The 15,868-nt window shown below is 40.1% G+C and overlaps 1 protein-coding gene across 10 annotated transcripts in view; it reads left to right on the forward strand.

The window, feature by feature from the left end:
- The first annotated feature begins 24 nt into the window (after window positions 1–24).
- The window catches only part of TTC3 (tetratricopeptide repeat domain 3), a 129,930-nt gene continuing 114,086 nt past the window's right edge, over window positions 25–15,868 (forward strand). Inside the window, exons 1-6 of one of the 10 annotated variants that reach the window (XM_055569927.1) lie at window positions 25–476; window positions 3,393–10,440; window positions 13,052–13,200; window positions 14,152–14,194; window positions 14,485–14,635; window positions 15,075–15,162. In XM_055569927.1, coding sequence (XP_055425902.1) covers window positions 13,063–13,200; window positions 14,152–14,194; window positions 14,485–14,635; window positions 15,075–15,162 — 420 coding nt within the window. In that variant the 5' untranslated portion in view covers window positions 25–476; window positions 3,393–10,440; window positions 13,052–13,062. Of the gene's footprint in view, window positions 477–517; window positions 1,817–3,392; window positions 10,441–13,051; window positions 13,201–14,151; window positions 14,195–14,484; window positions 14,636–15,074; window positions 15,163–15,868 lie in introns of those variants that run through there. The other 9 variants (XM_055569929.1, XM_055569925.1, XM_055569926.1 and 6 more) reach the window with 9 other exon arrangements.

Here is a 15,868-nt window from a genome sequence, read left to right on the forward strand (position 1 = left end):
CTCAGGGCCGAGGCCTCGGCGCAGGCGCGGACTAGGGGAGCCGCAGGAGGGCGAAAGAGGACGAACAGCGGCCCGCCCGGTCGCCACGGAAACCCTGCCCGCGCGCAAGCGCACCGCGACGCGGATCAGTCAGCCGCTCGAGAGCGCGGGGGCGAGCGGGAAATCGCGGGGCTCGCAGCGGGGGGCGGGGCGGGGCGTGCGCGACGGCGCATGTGCATTGCGGCTCATGTGACGCACGTTCCCCGCCCCCCTGCCGCCGCCCGGCCGCTAGCGCCCGCCCGCCCGCCCGGCGGCTGACGTGGAGAGCCTGAGGAGGCGGCGGCGGCTGCGGCTGCCCGCGTCCGAGGCTCGCGGGCTGCGAGCCCCGGTGAGTGCACACCTGGCGCGCGGCGGGGCTGCCGGATGTGTCAGCTTGTCGCGTAGCAGCCGAGATGGCCGGGGCGAGAGGCCCTCCACACCCCCTCCGTGGGTGTGTGGTGAGTGTGGGTGTGTGCGCGTCGCCCCGCGTCGTTGGCTGTGGTGCCTGTAGTGTGTGTATGAGGGGGGAATGGTGCCGGTTCGGGGTGTGTGTATGTGTGTGTGGCCGCTGTTGTCGGCCCCAGTAGGTGTGTCTCTTTTGTCTGGTTTCACTGTTCTGCAAGTGTGGGTCCTTCGGGGCTCCTGTGCGAAGGTGGGAGAAGCCCCTGTGTGTGTGCGCGTCCCCAGGCCGCCCGCGCGCCCTCGTCGCCGTCGGTGCGCGGGTGACACCCCCGCTAGCCTTGTGGGGGTCCGACGGCCCGAGCGCGCGTGGACACGCGAGATGTCTCCCCTCCCGGCCCCTTTGTGTTGGTGCCGATTCTTCCCGGCCCGGGCGTGGACGCCCCGGCTGTGTGGGTGCCCCCTCCGCCTTGGTGTCACAGCCCCTCTCTTGGGGTGCTCGCCCCCCCAACCCTCCCCGCGCGCGTGGCCGCGCCGCCTGCAGTCGTGACCGACCCCCTTGCAGCAGCGCCCGCGCTGGGCTGCGTTCTCTCGTGTCCCCGCGCGCCTGGGTCCTAACGAGTGCGTGGTCTCCTGGATGCGGGTTTTCGTTCGAGAGTGTTGGTGAACGTTCTTGCACGCCCCCCTCCTCCGTGTTTTGCGTTCTTTACAAATGCGCCACCTGTTTTCGAGCGAATGGCTGCCGAGTGCGGGGAGGGGGTCGGGGGAGGGAGACTTGAACGCAGTGTTCGCTGCGCCTCTTCGGAGCATCCTCTCCCCTACCTCCCATCGCTAATGGGAAGAGGCGGGGACAGCCGGGGGGTCCGGCTAGCTGCTCCGTAGTGTTGAGGATGTCCAGTGTGGCCTGTCGAATCAGCCTGTTCTGGGGACGGAATAAGGGACCAGGGGCCAAAAATGGAGTTAAGGCGTAGGTTAATGTTGTTTGGTACCCGTGTGGCGTACCATTTTTAGAGGCCTCCTGAGATGCCCAAAGATCTTCGATGGCAGACTCCTTCCATAAAATATATATATACGCGACAGCTGGGCAAATACGTTCTAGCCAATCCTAGGCGTTCTTGGTGATACTTAACGGTTCACATAAGTGTTTTGTGGCGTTCACATAAATGACCTCTTTTGGTTTCTGCCCAGGGTCCTGGCGATGGAAACAAGGTAGACAGCTTACAGGTTTCAATCCTCCTTTGGGAGCAATTTCCTCATAATTACAGATCTGGTTAGGTACATTTTGTATTGCAGGAAATTTGCGTTTTATCCTAAGGGAGATGGAATTTATTACAAGGCTTCACAGGGAAGGAAACTTCAAACATATTAGAAACCCAGCTGCTCCTCTTGCTTGTCAAAGGTTCGTGCTCTGCGCTCAAGGGCTGCGTTTTTGGTCTCTGTTTCTCCCTGTTCATTTGCTCAGTTTTCTTACTCTTGCCTAATTTTCTGGCATTTTGTTTCTTTTCAATTTCTGGAAGGTTTCACACATAGAATACAGAGTGGGATCTAACCAATTCATGACTGAGATTTACAGATGTAATTATTTTGCCGAATTTACTTCAGATCCTCTTTTTAGTTTAAAAGAACTAAAATTGCAAAATATGGAGGTGCTCTCATTGCCGCCTCTTTTCCTAGAGGTAGTCACCGTGTTTAGGTTTGTGTATATTTCCTTGGATATTTTATATTTTGATCACGGTGAATCCATAAACAATATATAGTGTTGTTTTTTAGTGTGTATTTTAAACTTTAATGGTATTAAACAATATGTGTCTTTTTGCAACTTGCTTTTTTCGATCAGCATCACATTTTCAGATTTACATGTGAATAAATTGGATAATTGTGTTTGGTTCATTTTAATTGCTGGTATAGAATTCCATTGTATGAATATACCATAATTTACTGATCTGGTTTCCTGCTGATGGACTCTGAAGGTTTTTGACTCTAAAAACAGTCCTGCCTTGAACATCTTTGTATTTGTCTGCTTTGTGCACACGTTTGGAAATTCCTTGAGAAAATACACCTAATAGTGGGTTTTGCTGCATAGTATGATGTATGCATCTTCAATGTAACCAAATATCACAGAAGCTCTCCAAGTGCTTGCACTAACTCATCACTCTGACTGGTACTGAGTGAAGACACCCATTTCCTCACACTATTGCTAAACCCTTTATGTTACCTGACTTACATTTTTGCCTCTTCTTTACTGACCAGCTTCCTTATAACTTTAACTTGCAGCTGAATTTGCTTACAGCCACCTTGGCTTCTGCTCTAGCCCTGTGTAAAGCCTATGGGTTCCTCAGAGCTGACTCAATCTTTTATCTCATTCGGTTCTCATAAAACTAATTGCAGTGAACATTTATTTTGTACCTAATGTACTTCCTATGGTTGATGTAAGATAAAGATTTCCATGGTATGTTAGATGTACCTCTCTAGTGGCAGGTGAGGTGATTTAATTATTTTTTGCATATGATGAATGGGTTTTAAAAAATCTTTTTTTCTCTTTAATGTACTACTTATACTTAATGCTTTAAAAATATATGTAACATATATGCAAGTTGTGAAGCAAGACAATAAAATGAACGCCTCTCAACTCACCACTCAATCCAAGAATCAAAATGACAGATTTTGAATGTTACCATCCCCAGGGTGACTTCTATTGAATTGTGTGTCATTCCTTGTATTTTAAAAATAATTTTATCAAATATGTGTATATCCCTCAACAGTATATTGTGTGGTTTCTATTGTTTTTGAATTTTAAAAAAGGAATACTGGATACAGTTTGTTGGGCTGGCTTATTTCACTCAATGTTATATTTTTGAGAGTCACTGATATTCAGATAGACATCTCATTAATTTTCATGGCTGTGTAATATTCTGTTGGAGAATATAACACAGTGTATGTATTCTTCTGTTGATGAACATTTTGGTTGTTTATAGGTTTTGCTGTTTCGAAGATTCTTATATATTTCTTCTGGTACACAGTTGCAAGAATTTGTCTGCTTTTCACACTGGGATATATGCCTTCCAGGGAAGTAATAAAGATTTTCTGAGGGATATTTGGGCACAAGTGATATTAATGAATCAATTTGTAGATACTAAATTCCACATGTATCCTTTCCTAAAATTGGTAATGCCTGAAGCCTGTGATAGAAACTTCCTCTTGGCTGTACTTGCCCACCTCCCCCTTCAGAGTAGCATTTCTGCCTTAAATTAGGAAGGCATACCGCTTACTTGCATGGAATCTTATCAGGGTAATGTCCCAATTGAAAAACTCTCCATGGAACAAAAGGATAATTTAAAATACATGCAGCTATAGTGTTAGGAAACACTTCTTTTAATGCAGACCCTTTCCATCTCCTCAAGAGCTGCGTTTCCAATAAAGTGTAACTTTTATGTTTAATTATCAGCATATATAGGGTTTCCCAGGTGATGGTAGTGGTGAAGAATCTGTCTTCTAATGCTGGAGGTGTAAGAGACACAGGTTCAAGCCCTGGGCAGGGAATATCCTCTGGAGGAGGGCATGGCAACCCACTCTAGTATTCTTGCCTGGAGAATCCTGTGGACAGAGGAGCCTGGTGGGCTACCGTCCATAGGGTCACAAAGAGTGGGACACAACTGAAGTGACTTAGAGTGCACACACACACACATCAGCATATATACTAGTTATCTTTTGATGAACTCGATGCTGTAATAATTACAACATTTTAAACCAATGATATGTCAGTGTTATTTTAAAATGTCACTGTGATACTCTAGCAATTCATCCTTTGCAATTAAACTTAGGACTGAAATTTTTTAGATGTCATTTTAAAGTATGAGTGTAATCTTTAATAGCATTTATTGTGGTTCATGAGTAAAAAGAATGTTGAAATACCACTGTGGTAAGCTATTTACTAGAAGTGGAAATGCTGGACTGTGGGGTATGAATATATGGTTCAACTATAAAATGATACCAAATTGTTTTCTGAAGTGGTTGTACCAGCTTATGCTTTGGTGAGGTATTTTGTCAATTTATATACTTTGATTAGCATTGTGTTAAGAGTTACAGTTGATCTATATCCTTTGCATCACTTGTTACTTGTCAAACTTCTTAATATTTGCCAAATGGATATGAAATGTGCATTGTGGTTTTAATGTGCATTTATTGATTGTTAATGACTTTGAACATCTTTTCCTTTGTCTGTGAACCATCTATCTCCCTTTTATTCACAAAAAGGAAATTGATCGTTCACACACACACACACACACACAAATTCCTGGTCATATCTCTCACCCACTTTTCTGTTGGGTTCTCTTTTAAAACTGTAACAGGTAACAGTAATTGTTTATTAGGAATATACATTGTAAATATCTTATTTCCAGTTCGTGGTCTTTTTGCACTTTATGGTGTGTTTTGGTGAACAGAAGTTCTTAATTTCAAGGTAATCTAATTGGAAATTTACAATGCCCTGGGATCATCAAGACGTTCTCCTGTGTTTCTCTTTAAAAATTTTTAAATGATGCCTTTCACATTTAAATTGGTAATCCATCTGGTATTGATTTTTGTATATGGTGTGAGTTAATGATCCACACTCATTTTTCCCTCCATGTGGCTACAGTTGACCACATACCATGTATTGAATTGGCTCTCTGTTCACCAATGATCTGCTGAACCACCTTTTTTTACATGTTTAGTTTCTATATGCATGGATCTGTTTCTGACTCTCCTTTCTGTGCCACTTGTCCACTTGTCTATCTGTTGATAGCACACTGTCATAATTATTAATGCTGTAGTTTTACCTGACATCTTGATGTTTTGGGGGCACTTGAGTCTTAGCTGTTTTTGTAAGAATCTTGTCATATGGCAGAAGAAGCTTTTCAGGAATGAATTGGAATGATTAAAATCAGTTTGGAGAGATTTGAAATCTTTAAGATTTTGAGGTATGTATTTCCATTTATTTAGGTTTCTAATGACTTTTGATACAGTTTTGTGAATTTTTCCTTACAGATCTAACAGTTTTTAAATGTTGATTCTGATGTTTCTAGGAGTTTTGTTGCTGTTACAAATGATGCTTTTTAGATTCTATTTCCTGTTTGTTAATAGAAATTTATGGATTTTTTCTACACTGAACTTTAGTCATTCACTTGATAAACATTTATTCTGATACATTTTATATAATTCTTTTGGGTTTTCTATGTGGATAATTATATCACTTGTAAATAGTGACACTTTTGGTTCTCCTTTCCTTTCCAATTAGTTTTCCTTAATTTTTTTTTTCTTGCCTTATTATGCTGGCACACTTCTAGATGTATGTTTGATGGATGTGATTATGGTTATTAGAAGTGATTTATAGTGAGCATACATGTTTGTTCTTGATTTCAAAAAGAATGTTTTACCCTTGAAAATGTTTGTTACGAGTTTCTGTAGACAGTCTTTACTAAGTTACGGAAGTCGTCATTTGCCTATTTTGTCACATGCTTTTCTGCCTCTGTTGACAGTATCTTGTGGGTTTTCTCCTTTAATACACTAAGTGTAATGGTTCCAATTTATATATTTAAAAATTCTTAATTCTCTCTTACATTTGTTCTTAAGATAGATGTAAGTTGACTTTGATGGGTTGTCTTTTTGTGAACTGGATGAAGTTTGCTAGTATTTTATTTAGATTTTTGCATCTGTTCGTGAATGAAATCACCTGTCATTTTTTTTCTTGACTATCTTGTCTGGTTTTGGTGTTCAGGTTACACTGCTTTATGCCAGGTACAGTGATTCATTTTTTTTTCTGTTCTCTGGACAGTTTGGATTGGAGTAATTTGTTTCTTAAAAGCTTGGTGGCATTTACCTGTGAGATCATTTGGATCTAATTTTTTGTGTGGAAGGATTGTAAATTGTTGATAGGTTAGTAGTAATTAGCAATTGAATAGTAATAGGACTTCAGCTTTTCGGCTTTTAGTGAGTTTTGTAAATTTTATTTATTTTTTAAATTAATTTTTTGTTGGAATATAGTTGATTTACAGTGTGATAAATTTTAGAAATTTGTTCTTTCAACAAATTTAAGTTTATTTTCCTCAGGTTCATGGTACTGTCTTAATTCCCATTTTAATCTTTTATTTGTAGTTATCTTCCCTTTCTCATATTGGATGTTATTTGTGTGTGACTTTTTTCATTAATTTTGCCAAAAGTTTATCTATTTTATTAATCTTGGCAGAGGATGAATTTTTGGTCTATTAATATTTTGTTCTATTATATTTTTAGTCTTTTTCTTCTTTATGATTTCCTTCCTTTTCCTTCTTTTAGTTAGTTTATTTATTTTGAGCATGCAAATACTTATTGATACAATCCTCACCAGAGGCACACTTTATTTTTAATTGATAAAAATAACAAAGGTTTTTCTAAACTGTTGATAAAGAAAATTTTCTTTGATTTTATTATTTTCTAACCTAAACTGCATGATTAGCTTACTACTTTTCAGCCATTCCGGTTTTCTACTATGAGCATGTAAAGCTATGTAATTCCTCAAAGTTCATTTTTGCTTTACATAATATGGTTTAATTTATGCCACTTTGATTTTAACTTTTAAATTTAAACAAAATTAAAATTTCTATTTTGATTTCTTCTTTGACTTACATCTTTGAGAGTTTTCTTTAAAATATGTGTTTTAAAATTTCCAAATATTTCTTCATTTTCCTTTTTGTTGTTCATTTCTTAGTTGTGTTGTCAGGGAATGTAGTGTGTATTTTTCTTAAAACATTTGTTTGTCCTTGCTTTATGGCTTTGTACATAGGGAATTATAATTCTTCTGTGTGTACTTGTGAAGAAATTATATTCCTCTAGTTATGTATCTGTTAGATCAAACTTAAAAATTGTGTTTCCGGTTGTCTATATTAATTTTCATTTGTTTGACCTAGCATGAGAGAAATGCGTTTCAATCTTCCACTGTTACGTTCTTGCATTCTCTGTAGTTCTGTCAGTTTTTCTTATATGTGTTTTGAGACTATTTTATCTGATGTTTGCAAGCTAAGCATTGTTTTCCTAGTGGGCTGACGCTTTTCTGTTATGTTGTGGTTCTTCCTATGCCTAATTTTGTTTTTTTTGTCTTTTAGGGTCTGTTTTGTCTGTCCTGCCTTTCTTTTGGTGGTAGTTTACATGGATTAACCTTTTTTCTTCATTTTCCTGTCCTTTTTTTATGTCCTTAGATTTTAGGTGTCTCTTAAGAATGTATTACTAGATTTTTTTTTTAAATACAGTCAGATAGTTTATGATTTTTAATTGGTATTTTTAGAAGTTAGTTCAAGTCTCTTGGTGGTCAACTCTTTTTTTTAATCTGAAATTAGTTTTATTTTACCCTTGTTCTTGAGAGAGAATTTTGATAGGTATACAGTTCTTAGGTTGATGCTTTGCTTTCTGTTCATGTGTAAAGATGTTATTCTACTTGCAAAGTCTGCTACCAGTTTTATTTATGGTGATTTGAAGAAACTATTTTTCTTCTCGCTGCATTGAATTTTCTGTCTTTGGGATTACACCTTTACATCTGAGTCTAGATAGTGATTACTTTTTATTTATCCTATTTTGAATACATGTATTTCTTGATTCAAAATACTATCTTTCATGAAGTCTAGAAGATTCTGAGCCATGTATTCTTTAAACATTTTCTCTTTGATTTTATCTACTTTCTCCTTCCCAAGATTTAAGTGGATATATGTATGTGTGTATGTGTTTCCAGATCACTTATTTTTCATCTTTTATATTTTTAACTTGTGTCTTTGGCAGAACTTAAAATGCTGGATAATTTCATCAGGCACATGTTCTTTTTCATCAGTTTTCTTGACAGTGCCTAGTCATCTCGTCGATCCATCTGTTTTATTTATTTTTAACAATTATACTTTTAATTTCTAAAAGTATCACTCCCTTCTTTTTAGCTATACCCAGTCTCCTGTTGCTTGCTCATTTTTTTTTTTTTTTTTTTTGAATCTGTAGATGTTCTGTAGACTGGCGACCTCCATGTCTGATGTCCTTAGGGATCTAAATTTATTGCTTGTTTTTTCTGTTATCTCCCTCACAGTGGGTTGTCACCTCCTGTGCTTGGAGATTTTCAGTTATGAACTCTTCCTTGATTGCTCTTTCTCTCTGGGAATTCTGAGAGTCTGAGTTGCAATACTTGCCTTCTGATAGGGCTTGTGTCAGCGTTGGCTGGGAGCTGTCCGTGGGACCCCCTTTTAGTCTCTCACTTTGCTCCTGGCCCATGGCTCCATGTCCCATGTTGTTCTTGTCATCTTGACTGTCAGGTTTAGTTTCTAGATAGAGGTTTGTTGCTTTGGGGGGAAAAGTGATTTTAAATGTTCCCTATTTCTGTGAGCTCAGTAACATTAAAAAAAAATTTAGCATCCACTTTGTTTTGCAGTCATGAAATGCCCTGTTGGTTCATCATAACTGATGGGATCAGAAGTCCTTTACGCTTGTATTAAATTTTTGTAGTATGTTCATTTTAGTTTGTATCAGGAAAAAAATTCTGTTCTACTAAACATAAGATTTCTTGGTGATAACAAATTTTCTATTAAAACAAGTTTATATCTAAGTTGAAAGTTGAGTTATTCTAAATCAAAACATTAAATAGGTAACAGCACAGTTGGCAGGTGGATTTGGCAAAGCTTTCTACTTTGGGGTGTGTGAATTAAAACCTTGGAAAACAGTGAGATAGGGAATAAAGATGTGTAGGGCACAGTGTACCGTTTGGACCCGTAGTGAACCTACAGAGAGAAATTGTCAATGACCGAACTGTGAACATTGTTGTCAGAATGTTGGGAGCAGGATGCTTAGGGCTTACAGAGAAGAGGTGTGAAAATAAACTTGGTGGTAGTGAGAAGTTCAGGAAATGCTTCCTGGAATTGAGTACTAAGGACTGGTAGGCATTCTGGTTGCAGATGAGGTTTGTTTAGAAATGACAGGCAGCTGAGTGGGACTGGCTTCTGTGTTATGTCATGGAGTGACTAGAGAAATGTAGGAACAGAACCACAAAAGGTCTTCTGTGCTGTAGTAGGGAGTTTGGTCTTTATTCTGAAGATAAAGAGAAGTTAGAGTTAAGTGTAAAATTTTATGATCAGAGTTTTAGGGGATGCCAAGATCGAAGGTAAGTCACCAGTTAGGAGGCTGCTTGTTCAAGTAGTTCAGAGAAGAGGTGAAGCTGTAGCCAGGGCAGTGGCCCCGGGCACGAAGAGTTGTACGTGTGCTAATTTGGGTTTCCTAGAGGAGTTGAAATGACAGGACTTTGTGGTCACTTTGGTTAGGAATGTTGAAGGAGACTGGGGAGTCTAGATTGACCTCCAGATTTGGGTAACCAGGTGGCATGTAGAGCAGTTTACTGGTAAAATACAGAAAGAGGAAAGAACTTGGTTTCATTTGTTCTTGAGGAAAAGGATGTTTGATTTTGAACTCACTGAATCTGAGAGGCTTGTGGGATGTCTTGGTTAAGATCCAGTAGCGGTTGACAGGGAGAGTCTAGAAGTCTATGAGTTGTAACCCGGCGTGGAGAGATTTGAGAGTCTTAACTGCATTTTTAGTCATGGTTTGCTAAAATAGTGGGTTATGAGACCATTTAAAGCAGTACATAGATTAAAAAATTTTTAATAGGAATATATGCTAATATGTCTGAAAAACATAAGCTGTACTTCAAACTTATAATATCACGGGTGCTACCACTTAGGCCAAGTGAGCCCAGTAAAAAAGAAATACTAAGAAAATAAAGTACATGTGACTTGTGGAAATGGCAAAAATTGTGGTGAAGCTATGCACATAATGAAAGTTCAGAAAGCGCTGTTGTAAGCCATGGGTGTGGAGAGAGTAAGCATGAGAAGAAGAGAGAGTTGACCTTTGGGTGGCGGGGAATGGAGAAGAAGCGCCCATGGAGACTGAGGAAGAGCAGCCAGAAGAATAGGAGGAGGACCAGGAGAAGATGGTCTTTGGAGTCCAGATGAAGAGTTCTGAGGAGGAGGAAATGGTCCACAGCGTCAAGTAAGTTGTAAGCTGAAAAGTGCTTTTGGACGTAGCTGTTAAGGGAGACCATTTAGTTGGAGGCATCCACATAGTGGATTAAAAAATACTCATCTAGTATGTTAGTCATAGTTGATGTTCATAGCATTTCCTTTACGTCATGTGCTAGTAAACGCACTTGACATATGTTAACTGATTAATCAAATAGGTAGTATTGCTGTCCTCATTTAATAAATAGGAAACAGACACCTCAAGAGGTTAAGTAACTCGTCCCAGGTCACACACTCAGGAAATGGGAGAGCCAGGATTCAAGCCCAGGCAGTCTGGTTCCAGAGTCCATGCTCTTAACCACTATGCCGCATTGCCTCTCTGGTTAAAACAGAATAGAATATAACAATAACACCAATGCCATAATTACGGTGCGGTGGGTGTAGGGCATGGTATCGGTGAGCTATGCCAGGCTGGGGGTGACCAGCATGGTGTCACAGTGGCTCAGTCTGCCACTCATGAGCACATTAATTGTATCCGATGCCGTGATGGTGACAGACAGTTCTTGGCTCTCTCTGTATTTATATACACAAAACACTTGTTAAGAAAAATGAGTTTAAACGTGTATGTGTTTCCCAGAATAGCATATGTCCCATATCATGTGCCATACTTTGGGTGCTAAAATGACTTTTTATTTTTTTCAATCATTGTTTGCTTTTGGAGTTAAATTCTCTAAATGGGAAATACTGGTCACCCAGAACAAGTCAGAAGGTTCCAGACATTGTAGTTATTCAGTCTACTGGAAAAGATCAGTAACAACTTCACTAAAGCGCTTCCCTTGGTGGAAGTGGAAGCCCAACATTAGGAAACTGAAAATGAAGGAGAATGGAGCATTTGAATGGGAGGGAAAAAAGCATTCTTGATGAAGGTGAAAAACATCTGTGGTAAGAGACCGGGGAGACCTGAGCCATGATGACTCTTGGCTGTGGTCAGCAAGGAGCTGACCAGAGTTACAGATTTAGAAACTGGTTTAGACCTGGGCAGTGATCCAAGATATGGCCTTGTGAACAAAGAGCTTAGGTGAGGAGGGCAGCAAGGTGCGCTTTAGTTGAGGAGGTGGTCGCACTGCAAGGGTTGGGTCCTGAAGGGCTGTCCATGCCCACCTTAGTGTGGCTGGAATGATGACCGGAGGAGAGAGGGGAGCACCGTGAGCTAGTTGCCGGTGTTCTTTAACATGGCAGCAGCCAGGAGGCAGCTAGATCCATGACAAGGAAACGTAACCTAGTGAAATACAGCGTTTGAGAGGAGACCGTGGAGTCCGAAGACCTAGGTTTGATTCCCCCCAAGCTTGGTGATCTTGGGCGGATTAGTTTTGCTGTGAATGTTTTCATCTGTACAGTGACGATGGTGACACTTGCACCTGCAGAGAGTTGCTGTGAGGATTGATGAGATGTGCACGCAAAACCCTTGGCACATCGTGTGACAAATGGTGCCAACAGTTTGCTATGAAGGTGGTTATTGTTCTTCACTTCTGATATTGTGAGGTGGTTGTACAGCAAGTGGAACATGAGAAGGATTAATTAAAGAAACAGATGTATTTTCCAAGGGCTGATGGTGGTCTTGGTTAGGAAAAAAGAAACTTGGTTTATCCTAACAAACTTGGTTTATCCTAACAATAGTGAGATAGTAGTGGTGAAGTGAAAAGATTAAAAAGCGCTGTTAATAATGGTGCTGGTGATGCTCGAAGAGGAAAGTCATTCTTTGGAGAAGAGTTAGAAGTAATAAAATACTGAGTTCTTTTCAGTGATAGGTTTTGTACCAGTTCTCTGACAGCTGTACCTTTTTATGACTGAACTTTCTTCAGGAAAAAAAACTTGACTCTGCAACTCCAGCCCCCTGCCCCCCTATTGAAATATTTTTTTAATTATTTTAAAAATGTGGTTGTTGGTAACGTGAGGGGTTTGCCCACTGTTGCAGTCTAGCAGTGCTGACCTGCGTTGCAGTAGTTTAGAGAATAAGGAGCAGCGAGTGCTGGGAAGGTCTGGATGCGGCTGTAGGAATTAAGAGGTGGGCACACTCTCCCTGTACCACTTCAGCTCTGCCCCTGTGCCCAGGACAGAAACACACAGTTCGGTCTGGATAGGAAACCATTCTTTCAGTGGATCAAGATTTAGTTCTAGTCAGGAGGTGGAGAATGTGGCAAGAGTTCGTGTATGATGAAATGGCGTATTTCATAGATGCAGTAAAAGCAGATGGAGTTAAAGGGCAGCGGTGGAAAGATGTCTTTTGTTCACTTATTGAACTCATTATTTGAGGACTTAGCACATGCTAGGAGCATACAAAGATGAAATAAGCTGCCCTTAATTATCTTCCATCTAAAGGAGACATGTAAACAGTTAAATTCAGAGATGGTGACTCTTTGAACCTAAAGAAAAGAAACAGATTAAACTGATGCTTGAAGAGAGTCATGGGAGAGACTAGCAAATGAGGGTGAGACTCTTCCAGAGCTCAGTGTTCTCATCAGAATTGCTTCCTGGAGGCATAAGTTCCAAGTATTTATCAGACATACCACAGAAGCTAGGAAAACTGCTCATATCATCTCAAATGATTTCATTGTTGATTTGAGTTTGTGTTGTGTCCTTAGGGTGGTATACCATGGCTGATTTTCCCCAGGGAAATTTTGCAGATTATGCCTTGTTAGAAGATTGCCCTTATGTGGATGATTGTATCTTTGCCCCTGAGTTTATGTCCAGTGATTATGTTCGTGTGACTCAGCTTTACTGTGATGGAGCGGTAAGTAGGTTTCTTTTTTTTTTTCTTGGCATTATTGCACCACATGCCAGATCTTAGCTCCCCGACCAGGGATTGAACACATGACCTCTGCATTGGATGTACAGTCTTAACCACTGGACTGTCAGGGAAGTTCCCTTAACATTTTATTTTTAATATAATGTCTTCTTAAAGTTTTTTTTTTAATTGAGATATAATTGACATGACATTAGTTTCAGATGTACAACATAATGATTCAACATATGTATATATTGTGAGATCAACACAGTAAGTCTAGTTAACGTCCATCTCTACAACATAGTTATACATTTTTTTTCTTCTTGTGAGAACCTTAAAGATTTCGTGTGCTACTTGAAATTTTACAGGGAGGTACGTATAGTTTCTGCAGGGGTCGTTTCAGACAGGAGAGCAGGCAGTGCCTCACCAGGGGGTGTGTGCAGTGCTGCTGAAAGCTTGTTTTCTGCCTGGAGGTGAGCAAGGCTCTCCGGGGAGACCCATAGAAACAGACTGGGGGAAGCCCTGTGAGAAAAGGCTGAAAGACACATCGGTTGAAGATGTGTTCAAAATGTGTAAGTAAATGTACCGAAAGTTTTTAGTTTAGTACTGATTACCCTTACATCAAGAACTGGGGACTTCCCTGGTGGTCCAGTGGTTAAGAGTCTGCTTGCCAGTGCAGGGGACATGGGTTCGATCCCTGTTCAAGGAAGATCTCACCTGCTGTGGGGCAGCTAAGCCCGCATGCTGAAGCTACTGAAGCCTGGGCACCCTAGGGTCTGTGCTCTGCCAGAGAAGCCACTGCGAAGAAAAGCCCGTGCACCACAACTAGAGAAAAGTATGTGTGCAGCAGTGGAGACCCAGTGCAACCAAAAGTAAATAAATCAAGTTTCAAGAAATCGAGAACTGCACTTCTGCATTTTACCAGATACAAATCAAAAGAATTCTTTTCCTTTTTAGGGTAGACAGTATAAAGATTATGCCCAAACTGAGGGAAACTTAGGTGAGTACATTGATATTTTAATTTTGTTGAAACAGCTTCTACAGGATGTTCATACATTCACATCAACATAATAGACATATATCTTTAAGAGAATTTATTCTTTGCTGTTCTTTATCACTAGAAATTTAAAAAATCCTTTGTTAAATAGGATCTAACATCTGACAGATTCAGATATTTTATCCATTCATTTCTTACCTTTCCATATCCATTTTTGTCTTTTCCCTTAACAGTGTTGATTCATTCCAAAACAAGGCACAAAATATTAATTTAAAACTTTTTTTTTGATTAAGAATTTGACATCTGCACTATGTGGTGTAGTAAACCTGTTTCTGTCCTGCAAGATTACTGTGATGCCATTAAAGTCCACATCTTCTGGCCACTTCTGTTTCAACGTGAGCAGAGCTCTATAATAACGCGGATGCACTCCTGTGTAAGGACCAGGTGAGTTACTGTCTGTTGAACCATTCTGTATGAACAGTGGTAAGCGTGTTGCCTTACCACTGAGGGATGCCAAGTACAATGGAAGGCTTTTGTCTCATTCTTATATACTGTTCAACTCTACTTTTGTTTAATAGAGTGGAAGAAGTTAATATTGGGATTTGGATACGAATGAATAATCTTGGTGATTTAATGAAATTGAAGAGCATTAGATTAAGGAAGAAATAATATACTTGTTTATAAATACCAGCATTATAGTACAGAAGAAAGAAAAAGGTGTAATATTTTGTCTGCTTAATAAATAGCTTGTTATTACCTAGAGGAAAGAAATAGAATTTTTATTCCAGTAGTTTAAATTGAGGTATAACATAGTCAAGTGTAAAATTTAATGAATTTTTATATATGAAAACATAATCTTTTAAAAAATAAATTTGTCTTTAAGCGGTTCTCATGCTTGTGAGATAAGTTTGAAGAAATTACAGCAGCTTGAACTGATGGAAGATATTGTGGATTTGGCAAAGAAAGTTGTGGTAAGATATAGAATGTATATCCCACCCCACTATTTCAGGAATATAAAGATGTATATGGTATCAGGCCCATGCTACTAATTTATAGTGGCTAACAGGAATGGTTTTAGTTTTGGTTAACCTGAGTTTACTTTGCCAACAAAGGTCCCTATAGTCAAAGCTATGGTTTTTCCAGTAGTCATGTATGGATGTCTCAGAGTTGGACCATAAAGAAAGCTGAGTGCTGAAGAATTCATGCTCTTGAACTGTGGTGTTGGAGAAGACTCTTGCGAGTCCCTTTGGGGACTGCAAGGAGATCCAACCAGTCCATCCTAAAGGAAGTCAGTCCTGAATATTCATTGGAAGGACTGATGCTGAAGCTCTGATATTTGGCCACCTGATGCAAAGAACTGACTCATTGGAAAAGACCCTGATGCTGGGAAAGATTGAGGGCAAGAAGAGAAGGGGACGACAGAGGATGAGATAGTTGGATGGTATCACTCATTCAATGGACATGAGTCTGAACAAACTCTGGGAGAGAGAAAAGGACATTGAAGCCTGGCGAGAGGCAGTTCATGAATGTTGCAAAGAGTCAGACACGACTGAGCCACTAAGCACAGCACAGCACAGCACAACCTGAGCTTATTCTGCTGTGCATGAGTTTGTGCTGTGTATTTCAGAGGTTAGGTAGATGGCTGTTTTCATGGTTCTGACGTGACATGATGAGAAC

This window comes from Bubalus kerabau, chromosome 2, assembly GCF_029407905.1.
Source record: "Bubalus kerabau isolate K-KA32 ecotype Philippines breed swamp buffalo chromosome 2, PCC_UOA_SB_1v2, whole genome shotgun sequence".
Taxonomy (NCBI): Eukaryota; Metazoa; Chordata; class Mammalia; order Artiodactyla; family Bovidae; genus Bubalus; species Bubalus kerabau.